A 23,297-nucleotide genomic window follows, 5' to 3' on the forward strand; every position below is an offset into this window, starting at 1 on the left:
ATCCCAGTTACAGGCCTGAGACCTCAAGCTTCACTCATATTGGCTGATATGTAACAAACCGGAGTTCCTCTTATTGTAATGGAAGAATGTTGAGTTTCTCGACGAAGCAAGCTGCATATTAAAGAAAAAATTTCCATGTATCCAACCTCTTTTAGTGTAGGCGCAGGTACTCGTCATGTGAGTGGTCATAAAGTGCTTCATTTTCTTTCCATATCATGTTGTAAAGTAAGTCAGAGTAATAAGTTTAGGGCTAGTCCATTGATTTATGCCTACTAGTGTTATAGCCTATTGTTGATAATCATTGTCACAACAAAAACAATATTAATAACAATAATGATAATGATGATGATAATAATAATAATAACAATAATAATAAACGTATTATCGTTATCATTATTTTATGAAAAGTAACAGATATAGAGTACCACTTCAGTGGCGACTCCAGAGGGGGGCGCACCGGGCGCGCGCCCCCTCTTTATTTTCTGTTAAAACAACAAAAAGAAAAAGAAAAAAATGGGGGGGGGGGCGCGTGCACCACATTTAATTTTGTAAATGCGCCTCCCCTTTACGGAATTATTCTTGGATCCGCCCCTACACTTCTACCGTTTAATACCATTTTGATTTTGTACTATCACTACTCCTACTACTACTACTACCACCACCATCACTATTCTAAAAGATGATGATAACATTGTCATGAGAAAATGTAGGCTCTTTCCTCAAAGGCTAGAGCAATTTTGTATTCAGGTAGGCAACTAGAGTCTCACGTCCTATTATAGGGCTCACACCCGTAAATACAATGGAATGTCCGAGACCCCTTCACAAATTCGTACCAAAGATACCAAAATAAATGAAGAAAAAAATTAATTAAAAATCAATGATGTAGTTTGGCAAAAAAACTAAATAGCTGTAGATATTGAGTATGAATTCCTCTACAAATTGCATTTTGGTTAGAAGATGAAAGCTTTTCTGGTGGAATTTGAGGGGACTATATTTCATTGGGTACGTGTACGGAAAATGGGTGATTTTTTGAGTGACAAGAACTCGTAGTCTGGCTTTTCGGACCCCTGGACAGAATTTGAACTGAATTATCCACCCTGAGAATTTGATGGATGAAAGGGTACATCTAACTTATCCAGGTTAGTGAAGCTGAAACACCTCATTTCTCCCAGCTATTTTACAGAATTTTTTGAAATTTGATTTCTAACACACATCCCTATGGGGAAATATTTATGGGTGTGAGCCCTATAGAGGATGCATGCAATGCACACAAGTCTATGGGAAGTATTCATCCCATACAAACTCTGCTGGTTTATGTTGATCTATTGTGTCAGATCTCTTCCTCCCTCCCCCCTTCCCCTTCCTACCCCCCCCCCCCCACCTCTCTCCTCGACCCCACCCCCCCCCCCCCCACCCCAACTCTGTTTGGCTATAATTTGTTTTCTTATTATGTTGTTGTGGTATAGATAGATCTTTGTACATAACAGTCATCAGTATCACACAACTTTGAATGACTGTGTTATTTTAATGTATTTCTTTGTTTGGCTACCACTGAAACAGGTCAAAATTCATAAAGTTAGTCTGTTTGACAAAACAAAGTCTTTTCAAGTGTTTTGTAGGCAGTAATGTGATGATGACACCCCCATAATCAAGATTACTGCCTGCATCTAGGTATTCATCTTATGAAGAACTGATCAACACTACATTTTTATTTTTTAAAAAAACCTCAAAGGGTGTGAGTTTCAAAAGTGTCCCTTTGAGAAGCTTTATAACCCTTGAATGTGTAATTTCCCATATGATGTAGGTGCAAATATCATCAAAAACACATTTATGATGTTTAAAAGTGAAATGAGAAATATGACCATCACTATAGAGGATGCATGCAATGCACACAAGTCTATGGGAAGTATTCATCCCATACAAACTCTGCTGGTTTATGTTGATCTATTGTGTCAGATCTCTTCCTCCCTCCACCCTTCCCCTTCCTACCCCCCCCCCCCCACCTCTCTCCTCTACCCCACCCCCCCCCCCACACCCCAACTCTGTTTGGCTATAATTTGTTTTCTTATTATGTTGTTGTGGTATAGATAGATCTTTGTACATAGCAGTCATCAGTATCACACAACTTTGAATGACTGTGTTATTTTAATGTATTTCTTTGTTTGGCTACCACTGAAACAGGTCAAGATTCATAAAGTTAGTCTGTTTGACAAAACAAAGTCTTTTCAAGTATTTTGTAGGCAGTAATGTGATGATGACACCCCCATAATCAAGATTACTGCCTGCATCTAGGTATTCATCTTATGAAGAACTGATCAACACTACATTTTTATTTTTTAAAAAAACCTCAAAGGGTGTGAGTTTCAAAAGTGTCCCTTTGAGAAGCTTTATAACCCTTGAATGTGTAATTTCCCATATGACGTAGGTGCAAATATCATCAAAAACACATTTATGATGTTTAAAAGTCAAATGAGAAATATGACCTTCACTATAGAGGATGCATGCAATGCACACAAGTCTATGGGAAGTATTCATCCCATACAAACTCTGCTGGTTTATGTTGATCTATTGTGTCAGATCTCTTCCTCCCTCCCCCCTTCCCCTTCCTACCCCCCCCCCCCCACCTCTCTCCTCTACCCCACCCCCCCCCCCCCCCCCCACCCCAACTCTGTTTGGCTATAATTTGTTTTCTTATTATGTTGTTGTGGTATAGATAGATCTTTGTACATAGCAGTCATGATCAGTATCACACAACTTTGAATGACTGTGTTATTTTAATGTATTTCTTTGTTTGGCTACCACTGAAACAGGTCAAAACTCATAAAGTTAGTCTGTTTGACAAAACAAAGTCTTTTCAAGTATTTTGTAGGCAGTAATGTGATGATGACACCCCCATAATCAAGATTACTGCCTGCATCTAGGTATTCATCTTATGAAGAACTGATCAACACTACATTTTTATTTTTTAAAAAAACCTCAAAGGGTGTGGGTTTCAAAAGTGTCCCTTTGAGAAGCTTTATAACCCTTGAATGTGTAATTTCCCATATGATGTAGGTGCAAATATCATCAAAAACACATTTATGATTGATGTTTAAAAGTCAAATGAGAAATATGATCTTCACTATGCTGTATCTGATCTCAGAGCCTTATCTGCAGATATAGCGCCACCTTACGGCACACTAGTAGTTTGATTGACGCTGAAAATGATTGCAGTACCATGTGACCTTTGCCCCATGTACAAGTACAGTAGTATTCTGTGACTGTTTGATGAATGCTATGTGTTGTGGCTGTACGGTTCGGTAGGCGTTGCATGTAAATACGGTCCCCTCACGCGATCGGAAACCGGAAGACCGGTTGTTTTCATTACACGGCTATTGTATTAAAACGCGACAATCACTCGTCTTTCTTGACTCTATAGGAAGATGTTGTGAGACAAGCGGACACAAGGTTCGTGCATGTGACTCCTTGAGGTAAGTAGTTTGTGTCTTGTTGACAATTTAGACTCTAATTTGTTTTGCGTGGTAAAAGTGGAAGAAGAAGTGATATTGAGTCAATAAACGTTAGTCGTTAGGAGAGTCTATTAATAAACAGTAAAATTACGCGTTTATAGACTAGACGACTACATTCTATACACAGCCCTGTTGCTGTTTATACACAGAATATCGATTCCAAACCAAGTCAGTATTTGTGACTAGATAAAAAGTCTAACTGTTAGTGTTAACGTTAGTTGTCTAGATCTGTACAAATTGTACACTGTACAAAGTTTAGACAGGGACTTTTAATGATTGTGCGGAAAAGATGATTGGCATGAGATGATCTGTAATTTGTAAAATGAAGTCGTAGCTCGTGGGAGTCTAACCCTGTCGCGGGGCGCTGTAACACAGTAAAAGGTACGTATTTGTCCGTATGGGGTCGCTGCTGCGGTTAGTGGGAGTCGTACTTAGCCTGACCAGACACTAGTCGTACTAGGCTCTGTGTCTGTGAATAATTGGCTTTGATTTTGTTGGGAAAGAATACGACAGCAACAATGTCAGTTGATTGTTATTGTTCTGATCTTTACACTATCACGACTAACCCAGACTTTTCGGTGCTAATATTATAGAAATACTATAGCGCATGGCACGAAGTGTGATAGTGTACCGTAAGTGCAGTGAACGCGAGGTTTCTTTAGATAGGTGCCACCTCTGTGTACGATCCGCTAGGTGAGTACGCAGTGCGCACCAGTAAAGATACCGAGCCTCCACTGCACTTACAAAATACATTGTCGCACAACGGAACAAGTGAAGTGTGCTATTTCTTTTATAAAATAGCGAGTTTTAATGAATAACCCCCCCCAAAAAAAAATAGAAATGGCAGTCTAATTAAATTAACATTAAATTAAATACATGATGAATGATAGACAAATTTCAACGCGATTCTATCTCTCGCGAAGAGCGAGTTTTTTATTGAGCAATGATGTGAAAGTTGACATTTACATTGAGACTTCTTGATGACTGATTTGGTTCAAATTTATGAGTAATTGGAATTAAACTATTTGTGATTTTGATGCAGTTCGGTTCAGTGGAATTTTGAGATATCTACTTAGATACATTAGCGCCTTTTATAGACTATACCTCATAAGTCATAAATGAGATTCTTATCACTGATTGGTCAAAAGTATATCATGTGACAAGGTGTAGTTCCGTCTATCTTGCCTAAGGGTCTTCAGGTAGAGTGATTGAAAGCCAAAACCCTCGTGATAGTAAGGCAAACCCCTCATGATAGAATTCGTAAACCCTCCGCGACTTTTGCACACATAACAATTACACGTAGACTTCGCGCGCGGTGTCCGCACCAACTACAAGGACGTTCACTACTGTAATACGCGCATCCTTCAGAACACTTGCACAATCATCACACTAGCTAGTAGTAGTTAGCGCACAGCAGGCGCACACAGGCATGTTTCAACATGGCATGGCGATCGGGTGCTCCTCCGTGATTTGAAGTGAGTTGAATGCGCGGAGCTGGAGGATTTGGAGCAGTTACTCGTACTTGTCTTTTGGATTCATAGGATCCCGAAGCAGAGACAGATTTCATTAATGTTGGAAATATCGGATAATAACACACTGTAATCTTCTGTCAAGATTTTTTGCAGGAGCTTGCAGAAGGCCGCGTGAGTACTGGGTAGATCTGGGTAGTCTACGATCATGTACGAAAACCATGCAAGCGAGCGTTGCGATGTATACTAGTACTAGGCCTAACGTTAGGGCTAGGCGTAGAATCTACTTCGTATTTAGCTAGCCCCAGGTCTTGAACGATGAGGTATATTTTAAAACAAATATTAACTGCTCTGTATTCGGATGGTGGTGGAAATTATCACTCCCTCGGTGCTTTTCATACCGTCCCTTCTATCACCCCGAGGCGTTAGCCGAGGGGTGATAGAAGGGTCGGTATGAAAAGGACCTCTGGAATGATAATTTCCACCATCATCCTCATGAGCAGTCAATATTTGTATGCTATTCTGCCTGTAGATCAAAACATCTCAATAATTTCCCCATCAACAATTTGTCTTGATAGTATGAATAAGAGTCTACATGATGTTCATATATTGAAGCATTGAATTCTCAAGTCAGTTTCTTTCCTTTACGTAAGCACATGTTAGATGTAAACAACTAGCTAAAATGATGTCGTTTTATAGCAAAGAAAGGTTCTGATTGTTAGTTTTGATGGATTTCTGTGACTCTCTACCCATTTTTGCTGAGGAAGGTATTGCAAAGACTTTTCTAACAATCACAATGATGATAGAGCAGGTCACAGTTTTAACAGTCCAAGAAAGCCAAGTATCTATTAAAGTCTACAAGTAGGCCTTACATACATGTATGTGTTTTTAATATAAATAATGTGGATTGCAGATGACAGTAGTGTAGATTCCTTGTCTGTATGTCTCTAAATATTAATAATAGGCCCTACTGTATCTCAGTGCTTGTATTTTGTGAAGTTCATGAATCGTCTGGTTACCAAAATTGACTTGTGCAGGAACCCCCTCCCCTGGCATGCATGAAGACTATTTCTACCCATGATTTAGTCAGTGTGGAATGACAAGGGGATTAGAATTTGATGAGTGCAATTTTCAAGCAGGGACAAATATACTTTAAAGACTTGCTAGATCAAAAAAAAAACACCAACAACAACACACCAAAACAAAACAAAACAAAAACATTATTGAGGAGCTGAATCTTGGATGCAGTGAAAAACAAACAAAGAGTCATTAAAAAAACAACAACCTGTACTTGGTAGCCAATGCACAGACTGTAAAATTGGCAAGTTCCAACGAGTGATATTTGTCAGAGAATCTTTATGATGCCATATGAGACAAAGCATTGTAAAACCAAAGGAAAAGTTGTGAGAACATACTATACAAGTACCTACATGAATGCATATTCACGATTGTAAATATTTTTTGTAGGGTTCATTAAGTACATGTATCATGTGTGTTCAAAGGTATTGATTTCTGAAACCTAAATGCAGTTCTTTTGGTTAAAAGTATAAAGAAATGATTTAGGAGCTACTGTGGAAAGGAGCCATTTGTACTTACAGTCTTTGTACAGGCAATGCTTGGAATTAAAGGTTTTATTTGTGCAAGTCATTATTAATGAACTTTGCACCTGATGGAAATGCGGTCACCGCAGCATTTTTCTTTCTGTTCATAGCTAATCAAGCTGTTACACACATTTGCCAAATGATGCAATGCTGTTGTGTGGAGCTTACCTTCATAGTCATTTAAATGTTCTTTAAATTGTTGGTATGATTTATTTATAGATTGAGAAGCTTTGATTTGGAGTGTGACATTGGAATATCTTTGGACTCATGCGCTACTGATGGCAGAGTAGCTGAACATACAAGTACCTTGGCCTCTACGTGCAAGACCTATCACTGTACCAAACTTTACTGAGTGATGAAGGAGTGGAAGGGTAACAAGAGCTGTGCATGTTGTCATGACTACCGTCAGAAATGATGTCAGCTCTCCTGTGCAAGGCAGCAGGTAAATATGCATTTTTTTTTCTTAATTTCTCCCTCTTTCTTTCTCTGTTGTTTCTCTAATTTTTACTCTCCTTCAGTCAGTCTTCATTTACTTAATGTTTTGATATGTACATGCTGAGCAGTTTTCTAAATCAAATTTCGGTTATCCTGAACAAGAATGGGAAATGAGAATGTTAAATTATCATGTTTGCTGTACAGTATGTAACTTCATATCTTTGATAAGAGATCCACTTATTGCTATCATAAGTAGGAAATGCTACTATTGTTTTGAACCTTTAAGAAATGATATGAATGTAGTGCAGTTTTTATCAATGGGTACAATTTGTATGTTTATGTAAATCGCAATGCACAAATGCTCTGGAGTTGTGCATTGCCCAGATGAGGCACATTTTTCTTCATACCCTTGGTAGCTCAGATTATTATAACCTTGTTTTAGCATACAGTACATCAACCTTGTTTTAGCATACATTCATGTTGAGAGAACATCATAGAGTGTGAGGTGACATGTGAGGTTTGGTCAAAGGTGTGAAGCACTATCTCCTTATGTTTAGATTCACTTGCAGGTAAAAATTTGTGTTATACTGCTGTGATAGCAGTGAAAAAAAAGAGAAAGAATAAATTTATACAAACCCCCTCTCTCTCTGCAGGCATGAAGAGCACTATGGACTCCTATGGAAGTTGAAAGCCACAACTGAAAGCCTCCTAGCTGCAAATACCACCAATGTATGGTCCATGTATGGCGGTCTCAACCGGCTAGCAAACCAGCTGGATGTAATCCTCAAACATGGCCTTAAATCAGCCCAGGTTAGGGTTATCAACATTATACTGTTTGGTACCGTAATCAGAGAGAGAGAGAGAGAGAGAGAGAGAGAGAGGGAGAAAAAAGAAAGGTACATATATACACTAGAACGAAATGTAATAGCATTAATTAATCATTGTGTTAAAGATGCTCACTCTACAAAATCTTACATGAAGCACTGAAAATTGCCTTCACCAAATTTTTGGTAACACATTGTACAGTGCTAGAAAAAAAAATCAACAAAAAAGGGAGCTTTTCCTTTGGATACCAATTATCACATCATGTAATGGCTACATCCCTCCCTTTCATACTCTTGTATTGTGTGCTCTGTATAAAAGGGCACTATTTGCCTATTTCTGTCCAAGTACGAGTCATTTATTACTTCCTGTACTGTAGATTATTCTCGGGGAAGTAAGACAACTGGGTGATGGATCAATTAACTGCTCTAGATTTTTCAATCATTGTCCTCACAACTGTACCCCTACAATTAAAGTACTAAAGTTTGAAATTCACTGTGAAAGAACATCTGGAAGAGGGGAAGTAGTTAATATTCTGGGCCCTGTTTCATAAACGTTGGGAGCAAACATAAGACAAAAATCAGACATAAGTCCTTGAATACTCAGTTCTGATTTGTTGATACCTGACTTACATAGTATGTTTGATATTCTGATTTTATGTTTGATCTCAACTTTTATGCAACAGGGCCCTGGTTAACCTGAGCCTCTTGAATGCTGTGTCAGAAAATCAAACACAATTCTCTGAACGCTCAATTCTGATTGGCTGGTACCTGATTTACATTTTATTCTCTGACTAATGTTCGATTCCATCATTATATGCAACAGGGCCCTGGATCAATAAACATATTAAAAGATGCCATTCAAAGATTTGATACTAATCAAGAACATCACCTTTCAGTGCCATCAGTGTGTACTTCACACCATCAGTCTTAGAGTCAAGATTACCAGCACAGTACGACGGATAAGCCTCAACTACTCGCTTAGGACTCATAGGGCTAAAGCAGACAATGATCCCTTTTGTAACTCTTTTATTCTTCCCTATTTTTCACCTTGAGTGTTTGAAATAAAGATTGCACAACATTCTTGAAGGTTGCTGTGTTTCAGGTCAGGATTTGTAAAGTTTAGAGACTCGGCATCTTATGTGAAATTTGGTTAGGAAAGATTCACTTGACCTGTTGCCATGGAGATAGTATAAATTCCCATGATTTATACACATTACATCTGGTTTCGTGAAGCAGTAGGAAAAGATTCTTCCCTCAGGTTTACAAGTTTTGTGAAATTTTTCATTCCACAGCATTTTGATGATGACTATTGGTCCTTTGTGCTGGGGCTCCGTCGAATCCAGCCCGTGCTGGCGCCATCTCTGGACCAGCTCAGTCGACGGGCGGAGCAAGAAGGGCGAGTCAAAGGGTTGCTATGGCTACAGGACAGTCTGGAGAACCACACCCTGAGCTTCCAGCTTCAGGTGCTAGTCTCAGATTCCAGCCACCTCAGGGAGTATTACTCAGGTTGGTGTCTACTCTAATTTTTGTGGTCAATGACCTTGTCAGGTGTCATCCTGGCTTGGTATAGACTCTCTCTGTAGCGTGACTCATCCTTTTCTGTCTACCAATGAGTTTCCTTCATTTCAGTTTCAATGGAAGATTTGCCTGACAAGCTACATTTTTTTTATCTTGAGATGTCTTAAACGTTGTAAATGTCTCACAATTCACAGACTAATAAACAAACAAAGTTTCAGTTGTTTTAAACATGAGTAAATTATCAATATGTTTCCACACTGAGGCTTTAGAATGGATTGCCTACATGTATGTGGCTATCGCCAAAGTATCTTCATTTCTGTTTGAATACAATCAAACGAAATACCAGTAATCTGTTGATATTGACCATCATGTGTTGGAGCACAAACTTCCTTGTACATACAACTTTCATTCTAAAGGGGGGGGGGGGGAACCTGCAAAACCTGTGACATTGAGAGCATCATGTGAGAGTGTGTCTGACTGTGTGCATGGATTTCAACAACCATCTGGTTCGTATGCTGAGCAGATGTGTGCTGTCAGAGGTAATTCCTGATTATACCTGGATCAAAGGATTATTGTTATCAAGGTTGTGGATGGGTGCCAAGCTGGAATGTTTGCAATTGGATGCAAGGTGGAATTTACATATGTGCAACGTATGTGCGGATTAGGAGGGGAATTAATAGATATATCTTATCATTGGGATGGCTGTGATAACTTAGTATCCATAACTTGATGATTGTGTGTGTGTTGTTAGCAAACCAGATGGCTGTTGTACTTTGCGTAAAAGATCAATAAATGAGTCTTTGTTTTTGTCTTTTTCATTTGATATTTTATCTATAAATCAAGTGTGAATATGTCTTTTACAGGACTTTTCAGTTTTAGATACTAAAATTGATATATGAAAGTGCTGTGCAACTTCATAAAAAAACCCAGTAAACCATCATTAGCAATAATAAAAAATGCAAAATTCACCATGAATATCATTCCAGGTGAGCTTTAAACAAAATGATTGCTGGAGAGAGAGACTCAGCAAGTCAATTATGGGGTACAAGATTAAAGGATAACTCCGGATGATTTTCAGACTTTTACATTTGAAAAACTGTAAATCAGTTAAACTGAGTACAGAGTTTCAGAATTTATAGTGATTGGGATGAAGAATGAGAATGTTTTCAAAATTTTATAACAAAGTGCAATGAACAGGGATGGTGACATGGCAGCCTCACTATAAGAATGCATGAGTTGGGGCTCAAGGAAGCAGAACAAAAGAAGAAGGCATGCATAGATTCTTCACAGGTGAACTTGTTGAGCAAGTGGTATTGTAATGGAATTGCACTGCTACATTTCTGACATATATGAGGCTCTGATGTCATCGACACTGTTCAGTGTAATTTGTTTAAGATTTTCAATTTATTGGTTTCTCTGCTCAAGGACCACAACAAATTCCACGAATCTATACATGGAGCTGTTGATTTATGTACCGCATGATGTGAAATTATGAAAATCGTCCGGAATGTCCCTTTAATGTGAGAGTAAGAAGAGAGAGAAAGAAAAAAAAAGGACAATTATGACATACCACAGATGGAGGATATAAGTCATGGTACAGTGGTATGGTTCTCATTGTAATTTTTTTTTTTTTTTTTTTTTTTTAATACAGAATGTATTCTTCATCATTTGCACATAATATACATTATACATATAAGCTTCATTTTTACTATCGTTCATGAAAATCTTGCATACAACAGATACTGGTCTTTGGAACTATAAATTGCTTTTTACGTACAACTGTGTGTCGTGTATGAATTTTGTTATTCTGAGGTTACTATTGTGTACTCTTATTTCTCTTATTGGCAGCTTGCGTTCCCACACTTTGCCATCCATACTGTATGTATGCTGTCTTCTTTTGCCTTTGTTCTTTCTTTTGTATGGTATGATGTGCTGGGTTGATACTGTTTACTGATTATTGCTAGCCAGCTTGGCCATGACTCTTTAACACACAAGGGCCTGAATTCACAAAGATGGTACAATCTTGTCCATGGTTTAAACCAGTGCCGTATATAAAGACAGTCTGGCCAACTGCTAACTTGGACGCCATGACGTTACCACGCGTATTACGCGTTACAGGGTTAGCGTGTACGCTCAGACGTAACAAAATAACCAAGTCAAATAAGGGGTAGTTAACAATGGGCACTGCGTATGAGCGCATTTTAGTAACGACATGGCTCCTCAAAGATCACGGGACCCGTTTTGACCAATCACAGGCTTCAAAACTCATGAGCCGAAAACCGAGTTGGCCAGACTCTCTTTATATATGGCACTGGTTTAAACCATGGACAGAGACCATGGGGTGCCAAGTGTCGCATGGAATATTTTGTTATGAAATCAGTCATTTGGTTGACAACAAGATTGTACCACCTTCATGAATTCGGGCCATGGGGTCTGAAGCTCTGCGTGTTGGTTGAAATCATTTAGCTCACTGTCCATTGTGTGTATTGGATTAGTTTGCCATCTTGCTGTAAGAGAAAAGGGAAGGGGTGTACAGTTGTTACATATAGTGCACTCCCGTTATAATGAACATGGTTATAATGAAATTTTGGTAACAATGAAGTGAAAATTCAGGCTGCAACATTATCCACTCTGTTTTTTATTTTGTTATTGTTTGGTTATAACGAAATTTAGATATGATAAAAGAAAACTGCCGGTCCGAGGACTTCGTTATAAGGGGAGTTCACTGTATGTGAGCTGTAACTCTTCTGTACTGACGAAATGTGTTCAGTGCCCTATCCAAGGGACAAAGCGGTCCCCCCTTCCCCCCTCCCCCCTCCCCACAAGTATGGATGACATGACTTGACAATACAAAGACATTGCTCAGCTGGACTCTGCTCATAGGGGGCTGAACCCAAGCCATTTGATTACAAGGCAGGCATGCTACCATAAAAAAAAAAAAACACCTTTCAACCCATTCTTTCATATTTTGAAGTACTGTACGGTAAAAACTTTGCAACTGTAATCTGTGATTTCCAAAAATGATCCAACATGGAGACTTGGTACAAGAGAAGCTCTGGTTGAGTTTGACTACATGTTGTAGCTTGAGTGGACAATGAATTTGCATCTTTGTACAAGCCATTTTTTTTAAAGGAAAAATTATGATTGTAAACCTGCACAGAAGTCATGTCTGGTGATTAATCAATGTTTCAGTGAGTAATGCACAGTACTAAAGCAGGGCTCAACATTAGTGGTGGCTTGGTGGACCAGGGCCACTAAAAATCAATGTTGGGCCACCAAATTTCCTAAAAAGCTATCTTTTGGTGGTGCGATCTGGTACTTACACGTAAGATTCAAAATGGGTTGTTATGTTTCTGTTAATTTTGGGTCGCTACATTTTTTTTTTTTTCAGGCCATCAAAATGTCAGATTTTAAGATTTTAGTGGCCTGAATGGGTCACCAGAGGGAAAAAAAAGTAGTGTCGAGCCCTGCTATAAGTAAGTATACAGTACATTGTATGTCAATTCCCGATGTATTACAAGACATCAGGAACCTGTCTCAATCAGTGTTGTCTGTAAAAGAGTCAAACTTTGCTTTGATGTTAGTGTGTGCCAGGTTTAGATGAAACCACTTTCTATTTATGTAAAGAGAAACAAATGCTTATTAATAGTTTGAATCATCCTTTCAGTTCCACTAAAGTCAATAGGGTAGACACCTATTTGTAGCAAACCAATGTTTTTAAAGTGATTTAATTGAAGCTCTGTTCTTGATGTAATGGATAACATGTCAATATGTACAGTGTATCAGTGGTAGAGATTTCAATGCAAGATTTTTTTTTTTTGACTTGCAAGATATGAAAGTTAATTAGGTAAAGTTTATAACTACAAGCATGTGTGCGTGTATACACACACAAGTACACATGTGATTTTGTACAATGCATACAATGTAGCTGAGTAATATTTCTTTGTTGTCTTTTATATGACGTACGTAGATTGTGTATACTGGCAAGGGTAAAGTGATGAGATGTTAATTGCAGTGTTGCTTCTCTTAAAATCTATTGGACATTGCACCTTGAGCTGCCTTCCATTGATAAAGTATAAGATATACAATTGGTATTCAGTTTAGTAGCCTCCATGGCCAAAACCATGACCTTTGGTCGTGATCGTGTACAGTTGTATTGGGTCAAGGTGCACTGTGACACCAAAACTGATTTCTTTGCTTGTGTACTCGTGTGGGCTTCCAGTATTGCAACATGAGCACCTCATGGACAGGTGATGGGAACATACGTGTATATGGCACAAATTGTGTTTGATATCATTATCATGAATTTAAATTGTAGCATCATCATTTCATTTCACAAAGACTGCATTACAATTGTAGGTAATGAAAAACCACACACGCAGACCTATATACCGAATATTTTGTGTCTGCTATAAAATTGTTCTAAATCTTCAAACTTGGCATGTCTTGTGGCGTTCCTACAAACCATTATCATCGTCTAACAAAATGTGTTCACCCACAGATGTTTCATCTGATCATTGCGCATTCAGGAATTTCAGGAATATGCAGGAATTTGCAGGAATTTGCACGAATTCATGTGCTGTACACATGGAGGCATACAAAATGTAGGATGTTTTTTGCTCATTATAGGACCTACTAGTATCTCATTGGCTGAAATGTGGCAACTCAGGTAACTCAAGAGACAGAAAAAAAGAAGAAGAAGAAGAAAGGATTGAACTTTCACCAAGGCAAATCCAGGATGATGTCCGAAACCTCTTTTGACGAGGTGACAACACTGGTTTCTAGTCCGATCACTGCTGAAACCATCTTCCTCATCTTGACTAGCATCAACTGCTGCCTCAATATCCACACACTGGATTGAAGGTGCTACAACAGCCTCATCCTCCTTCTTGCTCTTCCGTCCCCCAGTGCCCTTGTGTGGCATAGTGGAGGTACAATACTGTTAGAGTTGGAGCTGCTTCCCTGGGACGACAAGATGGGGGCCAATCCCGAAGTAGTACAAGGGGCAACAGCAGTAGTAAGAACAAGCCAAATGATGTAAAAGACCTTTGATGACCAGAATGTACAGTATCTGACTTTGGCTGCGTTTATCAACTTTCCCCTGTTTTAACGGCTTTCAAAAACTGTTTCCAAAGCCCTTTCGAAAGCTGTTTCCAAAGCCCTTTAGAAACGGCTTCCAAAATAGTTGCGTTTATCAACTCTTCGCGAACACAATAACTGGCCTGTCACTGCACAGCTGCATTGCGCAATTCGACCCGAGGAGAAGAGGTCATATAAGACGTGCATTGTTCATAACTGCAGTACAATACTACAAAGCCGTTTCAAAACAGCTTTGCGTTTATCAACTTCAAAAGGCTTTTACAAACAGGTTTCTGAAAACCTGTTTAGGAAACCTGTTTGGAAGTCCACAAATTTGCGGCTTTCGAAAAGGCTTTCGAAAAGGGCTTTCAAAACAGCTTTGCGTTTATCAACTCGTAAAAATTCCTTGAAAGCTGTTTAGAAAACCTGTTTCTGCCGAGAAAAAGAGTTGATAAAAGAGTTGACAAGGAGTGACGGCGACATGATGATGTTACACGTAGCACACACCCAGTCACATGGTCTTTGAAGTAGGTCAAGCAGTGTCAAGGAGATGGCGCTGCATCATCGATGCAATGTTACTGCAATGTCTCCTCAGTCTTCCTGGTCTCCAGAATGTCTCAGAGATGTCACAGATGTCATTGAGATGTCTCCAAGACCTGCAAGAAACTGGAAAAAGTCTAAAGAATAAAAAATTGAAGACAGTGAACACATTTGATTTTTCCCTCAACTCCCTGGAGACCCAGCCAGTCTCCAGAAGACTCATGGAGATGTCTCTGCAACCAACGGAGACTCCAGTTGTCACCAAATCTTCACGTAGTCTACAGGCCATTGAGATACCCACTTTTAATAACCTGTTCGGTACGGGAACGTGGTGGCCTGCGTATTGAGTCTCTGGGCATTTCAGAATTCACTGTGGGATGGGTTTAGAGTAGCTCATTTTTAGGCACTTCCACATGTTCGCAATTTTTCATACATTCATACACATAATTAGTAAATTTTTGCGTCTTATTCAAGTCTCAGATCAAACTATAATGGCATGCTTTATAATTTGGCAAGTAGGAATGTATCTGATTCTGGAATTCTCTTTGAATTTATATTGATTTCAAAGAATTGAATTTTTCCTTTCCCAGCCTGGCCAATATTCTCCAGAAAAAGAATTCTATTAGTATCAGCTGAGCCGACAGACTGTATTGATTACACCCATTGCATGTTTTTATACTCTATTTCAGACTTGGGCTAGATAAAGTAAGCTTATAGATAGTTTGTCAGTTCTCCTCTGCGAATGACATATTTCTGGCCTTCACCTTGCGGTGACAAATGAAAGTGGTAGAGTTTCCTGCAAAGAATGGCTTGAGGGGTTGAAGTCAGCAGGAGGACATCCGATTGCTGGCCTCCAGCTTCCATCAGACAGGAAATGATCTAACATACTTTGATGCCCGTCGAAGCTTTCACTTCCTGGCCTGATGTTGGCAGTAAACTTCATCACATTATGCTTCCAAGAATCATTTATCGATGGTAGGCTCTTCAAATGTGGAAATGAGTGATTACAAACATCTAGTGAGGGATAGACATAACTCTGTCTATTTTGTGCCCTTTTGTTTCTTTGTTCTGTTATACTGTACATCTATGGACAGTCATTGAACATTTTTCATTTCGTTTGCAACCGCTTGCAGAGGAATCTTGCTGTTCATTTCAAAAGGAGGAGCAACTTCACTCTCTTTTCATGCTCAATACTGCTATCCGATGCTTAATCACTTCCTTTATTCTAAGGAATTTTTATACATCACGTGCTAATACTTCCAGGAGCCCTCCTCTCATGCGTACGTAGTTCTGTCCTTCAGATGCATTCTGTCTGTTGAACAAAACAAGACGACATTGATAAATGAGCGTGTTTGTGCGATTGAAAAATGTCTTAATGAGTTTGCTGGAAAAAAATTATCTTCACCTTTCCAACTAGCATTTTGTCCCCCTCTTGATGTGGAAAAATTCTTGTGACAACCTGAAGTGGATGTACAGTGTAAATGCTTGTTTTATGCACAGATAGGTGTTACAAAAAATATTTCCCACTTTTGATTCTTAATAGTTTGAAAACTATATATCATAGTGCTGTCATTGATATGAGCAATAGCTGAATAGTGTACAATTTATAGGAGGTGATTTGAATATGAGAGCATGAATCAGTTTCATTTTAGATAATCCATGATTAATTTAAAGGCAGCCGATCGCCATCCCTAATGGTACGTAAATTCCGAACGACCGAAGTTTGTGCATGCAATTGCGCAATGCCAGACTCGGTGCTATCGTATCCATAAACGTGTGGGACAATGCTGCCACTGAGACACATGTGTGTGTGTGCATGTGTGTGTACGCATCATACACAAACATTGTCCCCGCGAGCTGCGGTGATTGGAGGAGAGAGGCCAGAAGACGTGTGTGTGTGTGTGTGTGTGTGCATGTGTGTGTACGCATCATACACAAATATTGTCACCACGAGCTGCGGTGATTGGAGGAGAGAGGCCAGAAGACGCGTGGCTCTTTTGGCCTCTCTTCATGCGCATGCGCACTGAGTGTGTGTGTCCATTCGGAAGCTCACGTGGCTCGCTCGGACAGCCATTTTGGGTTAGGAGATTAGCACAGAGAGCGCTCTTGTAGCCTACGCGTTTTGTTCGCTGACCCATTGAGCCAGCGCTATTCTCATTCGGGGTCACTACATCTGATACAGAATGGGGGAGGCAGCGTGTTGCATTCGTCTCCGTGCCGCACAAACCACTCGCCACGACTGAGTGCCTTTAAGTTAAGTTCCAGATTTTGGTCAAATTTTAACCCTCTGTACAAAACTGAACTCTACACAGGAACCAATGATGTGTGTATGAGTGTGTGCCCTGAACAATAGACATGAATACTACGAATACCATCTTTTCAGAACTCTACTGACAGGGCTTCTGGTCTCTTGCTCCCAGGCACATGAATGCTTGACGATCAATAATTCATGATGGATTGCCCTGGGCACTACTAGTCTGAATTCATGGCAACTTTAATAGGGTAAAATGCATGCACATGAAAAAGTAAGTACTTGTTTTCATGTGCTTGCATACACTACATTTCAGAATAAATAAAGACTAGCTGTGATAGTGGAATTTCTCATGAATATGTAATAGAGCATTCTAATCCTGCCCGCTGTTCAGGATCATTGTCTGGGTGTTAATCATACACTCCCATACACACCAATTGACACCTGTGCAAAATGAAAGTTTTGTTCAGAGGATGGAAAATAGAGCAAAATCTGAAACCTAACTTGCAAATAAATCTTGAATCTAATGAAACTGATTTATGCTCTCATTTTTAGATTACCGCGCCAATAAAAATTGTACGCTATTCAGCTACTGCTCATACCAATGTTAGTGTTATCTAATCCATAGTTTTTGAACTATTAAGGATCAAAAGTAGGATAATGTTTTTGTAACACCTAGTATATGCCAGCGGCACTTTTATGACATTTATACATTAAATTGTTATTCTTACTTATGGGTAGAACAGACAATTTTCCCAAAAAATTTACCAATACAATAGGTACTTCTGTTGACAAAACATATGAAATACATGTACATGACTACAGTTGTATGGCTATCTTCCTACCATGCACTTTGACAATACATGTACTGTACATGGCATTTTGCCAGTAAAGTTCAGTGTGATTGCTACAGTTTGCACAAACGAAAGTAACAAAACAAGACGTGATACATTTGAAAATGATCATCTCATAATCTCCATTCAATGGAAATTTTGACATTAGGGTTGAAGTTTCTTGGAAGACTGTCGTATCTCTACATTGAAACTCTTCAAATTACATGATGTCATAGGGTGCAAGAGTATTTATTTGTAATTGATAAAGATAGTTATTGCTTCTACACTGTATTTACTTAGCCAGATGAGAAACTGTGATTTAGGTTTTTAGTTTACAATGTAGTTCCCCATTCATGGCTCTGCTTCCAAGTTTGTGTGCATGGTATATATCTTGCATCATTTTTAAAGTTCAAGCATTTGTTGCTTCACACAGTGTATGGTGTGGATCTCGTTATTTCTACAGCAGTACAAATGACGCAGATTATTCAGTTTTTAATTCATCCATCCACCTTATTTACAGAGAATTGCTGGTGTGTGGTAAGTTCTCGTATCAAGTGTCAAGTGTACACTGCACACTTCTGTTCTGTACCATACAAACAAAGATTTGATCTGCAAGTTACAAATGTAGCTTGTGGATTAGTTTTAAATTGTTTATTCTATATTCTATCCCTCATTAATGAGGCCCTTTTCAGTGATTGGTCTATTTAGTGTCACGTGACCAAACCTGACACTGCTGATCTGATGTTTGCTGATGTTGAGAAGAAAGTGCCAATGGAGAGAAATGTGTTGTACAGTAGCGACATTCATGGTAGAGTGCATTGCACCATGAATGTTGTCGTAAAAGTACGTGATGGATTTGAATGTTTTTGATCCAATTTGCACAAATTTAATGCCATGAATATTTCTGGTTTTACAGCACTTGTTCTATTTTAACAATTTAACTTCTTTTATTTTAAGTTTCATTGGAAAGATATAATTTTAAGTAAGACAGTATATATCATGCATTGTTTTGAGCTACTGCTGAAACTATGGATTCCTCGATGATAGAAATTGGACTATTTTCTTCAGGGCTGCGCCCCTCAGAAAATTGTGCTATTTCTGTCACCTTGGAATCCATAGTTTTAACTAGAGCCTCTCAGTGATTGGTATTATATTTGTGACCGTGCACCTCAAAACGAACATAAAGTCGCACACACTGATTTTGCGTGAGGACTGAAAATAAGTGAAATGGGTCAACCTAGCCGAACTTGACCTTTTCATATTTTCTGAAAGAGCGGGTCTTCATTTACATTATGCTAAAATTTGGTATCATAAAACGGGCAGGAAAGTGTGTTTTTTTTAGCAGTTTATCTCGAACATTTTTGGTAGAATAGTGTGATTAGGTGTGTCCTTAGAATCCCTTTTTCATTTCTGAAAAACCTTGTCCACATTCTTCACTTTCAACTCTAATACCTTTTGAAAGGATAGTGCTAATGCTTTAAAAGTTGGCATTGATTATGGACAGAATGTGTTAATGAGGCATGCTTAATTTCAGTTTAATCTGATAATTCCTTCATTGTTGTTACTCTGGTGGTTTACTTCCTTTTTTTTTTGTCCCATTCATCGCACAGCCAGCACGGTTTGGTAAAGATTAAACGCTTGAATAGACATTGTACTTCAGAGCCTCTTTTCTCAGTTCACACTTTTCCTGAGTTTGTGCTTTCTTTCCAATATTTAGATAGGTTAGGAGAGTCCATTTCATTTGAGTTATACATCATTTTAAAGCTTAAAGTCTGTTCTTTCAGAATATGGTCTTAACTAAAATTTAATGTCTGGCGACTTTTTGTTTGTTTTGAGGTGCAGGGTCACATTTGTTTATCGTCTTGGGCAGCAAATCTGCATAGCAACAAAAACCTGCCAGTCAATGTGTGCTGTAAAGAGAACTTTTTTTCTCATTGATGCACCCAGAGACAAGATGCTCAGCAATCAACAAAAATGTGTACACTGTATGTGTATGTGTGTGTGTGTGTGTGGGGGGGGGGGGGGGGGGTGGTATATAATTTTACTCTTGTCTGTAGTTTTGATAATGAAGAGTGTATTGTATGAGATGGTCTCCATGTAATGTCAAGCAATTAAAACTCCACAAATGAACAAGTTTACTTTTGCTTTCATCCGATGCTTATGTTACAGATGTATGTGTAGCTGCACGTGCATGTTAGTCTGTAATATTTTGTGGTATGAACAGTTTTTACAAGACAATGGTATTCCCTTGAAGAGAAAGTATAGGAGAGGAAACTTAAGATTCAATGATATGCCAACCCCACATCTTTACATACGCGTGTATCTTGCGTGTGCTCTAACAGCCAGATTTGGTGGGTTTTTTTATTTGAATTTCCTTTGGACGCATATTGTGGGATAAATGTAGATCATCGTTGGTGACAGCACCCTAAGTGGTTGGACTCTTCCCTGTGGAAATGTGAATTTTGGAAGGCTACTTGTGGACAACTACAACTACATGTACTTAATGCATTTCCTTTAAGGTTTGGTGAGAGGTGTTTCCCGTGCAATGCATCTGGGTGGAGTTTCTCTCTGTCCTTGCTCAGAAATGGCTTTCTGGCTTTATCCAAATTATAGATTGTCTGCATTGGATATTAACCTGTTGAAGACTAGTCCCGAGTGTAACCAGGCAGGAGTCTATGGGAAAGGCATGTTATAGCAAAATCAGCCTGCCCTTAACGATTTATGTTTTCTTTAGAATGAATTGACGGTGGTTAGTTCAACAAGAAATCATCTGGTACACTCTGATATGAAGAGCTTACATGCATAAAGCTTGCAATTTTCTGAATTTACTTGATGAAGACACTTCCAATGTAACAGCAGTAGTGATCAGGATCATTGTTATGTTTCATGGCTGGTGCACAAAGTGTCTGAATTACATGAGAGCTATTGTATAACTGACAAGTCACAGTAGTTGCTGGTATGTGTAGATACATGTACCTGCACACATCAGAGCAATGACGTTATCGACAGTCTCATTGTTGTGAAGGGACAGCCAAGAAATGGGATGGCTTCAGCCATACAGTGTAGCTACTGTCACTATCTATATCTGACATGTATCCACAGTGCTGCTTGTTTCTCATGTTTTTGCTTATTTTTGTTCTCCCTGTGTGACTCCAGATGATGCCTTTTTGTGCAGCAACGCACACTTCTCTGCCTTACACACTCTCCTGCAAGCAGTGGAGCAGAACAATGCTCGCCTCCTGGCACAAGTTGATCCAAACTTGGTAAGAATGAGAGTCAACTCTTGCTTGGTGCATCTGTGTATGGCATCATCTGTTTTATAACTTCATGAAAATGTATGTAATCCATGGATGCAGTGCATGTGATGTTAAAGTGAAAATCATTATGTGTGATATCAGAAAAAAATTGTGACTGCTTGAATGTCAGGTTAGTCTTTCAAACATTGAGTAGATGTTCTTTTGTGTTCAAATGCTGAGTAATTTTATCCCTACAGTTCTTTGCTGGAGATGGCCATATCAAAGTTCTTGAATGATGTCATGCAAGCACTTTTGTTGAAACAATTATTGCTCTCCAGATTTTGTCTACTTTCAGTCATTGTAGTAATGTTCTGTTAGTATTATTTCTTTAATTTTCTTTGAAGTCAACTTGTCTCTATAGTATGTGGCTTGACGGCAATAAAGATTCATTGCACACTGAAATACACACATGAAATCTTGAGCAGCCATTTTGTTCAGTGCCATTATTAGGCAACCACATGTATGATGATCAATACATATCATAGTATCCCCTTTCCTTGAAGTTTAGTTCTTATCTTTTTTCGTAGATGGTTGCACAGAGTAATGATAACATATCAATTAAGAAGAGGTTCGCATGTTTTAACCTTGGATATGGTTAATCTTCCATGGTTTAACGCAGGAATGTCCTTCATACATACACTGTACCACAATGTCATATTCTGATCAATAACAGAACTCTTGAACAGTAAAACCTGCGTGCTTAATAGGCCTAGCTGCTTCATTGTATGTACACCATATTCAATTACACATCCTTTCAGGCCAGTACTTTGATGTTTGTTTTTGCTTGTGTTACAGAAATAGGTGTTTATGTATTTAACGTTTCAAGTAACTTTGGTCCTCATATTTTCTTTTCTCCAGAACACAACTTGGCGATACTGATAAAATATACAATACTTCCTTTTTCTCAACTGAGAATAAGAACTAAATAGTGGAGCGGCATAGCTTGAAAAATTAGAGGAATTGTGCATTTTATGATAAAAACACCAAATTTTGCACACAGGTTGACAATAACATTTCAAATAAATTCAGATATTGGGCCATTGTAAAAAGCGCCCTCAACGGCCATGGCAGCCATTTTTCAAAATGGCCGCCATAAATGCCACTTTTCGTACAAATTTACAAAATCCAGAAGGGAAAATCAATAAGATTTTACAAACGAGTGGGAAATAACATTTAAAATGAATTTAGACATTGGGCCACCGCAAATTGCGCCCTCAATGGCCAAGGCAGCCATTTTTTTGGAATGGTCGCCATAAATGCATTTTTTTTTTGCAAAAAATCAAAAATTTTAGAAGGGAAAATCAATGAGATTTTGCAAACGAGTGGGATATAACATTTAAAATAAATATAGATATTGGGCCATCGCAAATTGCGCTCCCTAAAAGTCATGGCAGCCATTTTTTCGAATGGTCGCCATAAATGCATTTTTTTTTTGCAAAAAATTAAAAATTTTAGAAGGGAAAATCAGCAAGATTTTGCAAACGAGTGGGAATTGAAATTCAAAATAAATTTAGATGTTGGGCCATCGCAAATTGCGCCCTCAACGCCAATGGCGGCCAGGTTTAAAATTGGCTGCCATAAATACCACCTTTTTCTTTGAATGTACTAATTCCGGAAGGAAAAGTCAATAAGATCTTGCACTCAATTTAAAAATTTCGTTTGAAATATATCTTGCGCCTATGTATTACGTTATTGTAAATAGCGCCCTCAATGGCCATTGCAGCCATTTTTCAAAATGGCCACCATGGATTCCATTATTTTTCATTTCCTGATTTCACAAAAGGAAAATCCAATAAGATTTTGCACACAATTTGAAAATTATGTTTGAAATGAATATTTGTATTAGATTATTATAATACTGCCCTCAATAGCCATGGCCGCCATATTCAAAAATGGCTGCCATTGTCATAATCATTTTATTTTAAAAAATGGAAATTTCAGA

General features: G+C 38.6%; 1 protein-coding gene across 1 annotated transcript in view; it reads left to right on the top strand.

Moving 5' to 3' along the window:
- The first annotated feature begins 3,353 nt into the window (after window positions 1–3,353).
- The window catches only part of LOC139745270 (run domain Beclin-1-interacting and cysteine-rich domain-containing protein-like), a 46,821-nt gene continuing 26,877 nt past the window's right edge, over window positions 3,354–23,297 (top strand). Inside the window, exons 1-5 of the mRNA XM_071655670.1 lie at window positions 3,354–3,470; window positions 6,799–7,021; window positions 7,668–7,824; window positions 9,131–9,344; window positions 21,216–21,322. Of these exons, the coding sequence (XP_071511771.1) occupies window positions 6,975–7,021; window positions 7,668–7,824; window positions 9,131–9,344; window positions 21,216–21,322 (525 nt within the window). The 5' untranslated portion in view covers window positions 3,354–3,470; window positions 6,799–6,974. The remainder of the gene's footprint in view (window positions 3,471–6,798; window positions 7,022–7,667; window positions 7,825–9,130; window positions 9,345–21,215; window positions 21,323–23,297) is intronic.

The sequence above is a fragment of the Diadema antillarum genome, unplaced genomic scaffold, assembly GCF_040938485.1.
Source record: "Diadema antillarum isolate AM-2024a unplaced genomic scaffold, OU_Dant_1.0 seq00001249_RagTag, whole genome shotgun sequence".
Classification (NCBI taxonomy): Eukaryota; Metazoa; Echinodermata; class Echinoidea; order Diadematoida; family Diadematidae; genus Diadema; species Diadema antillarum.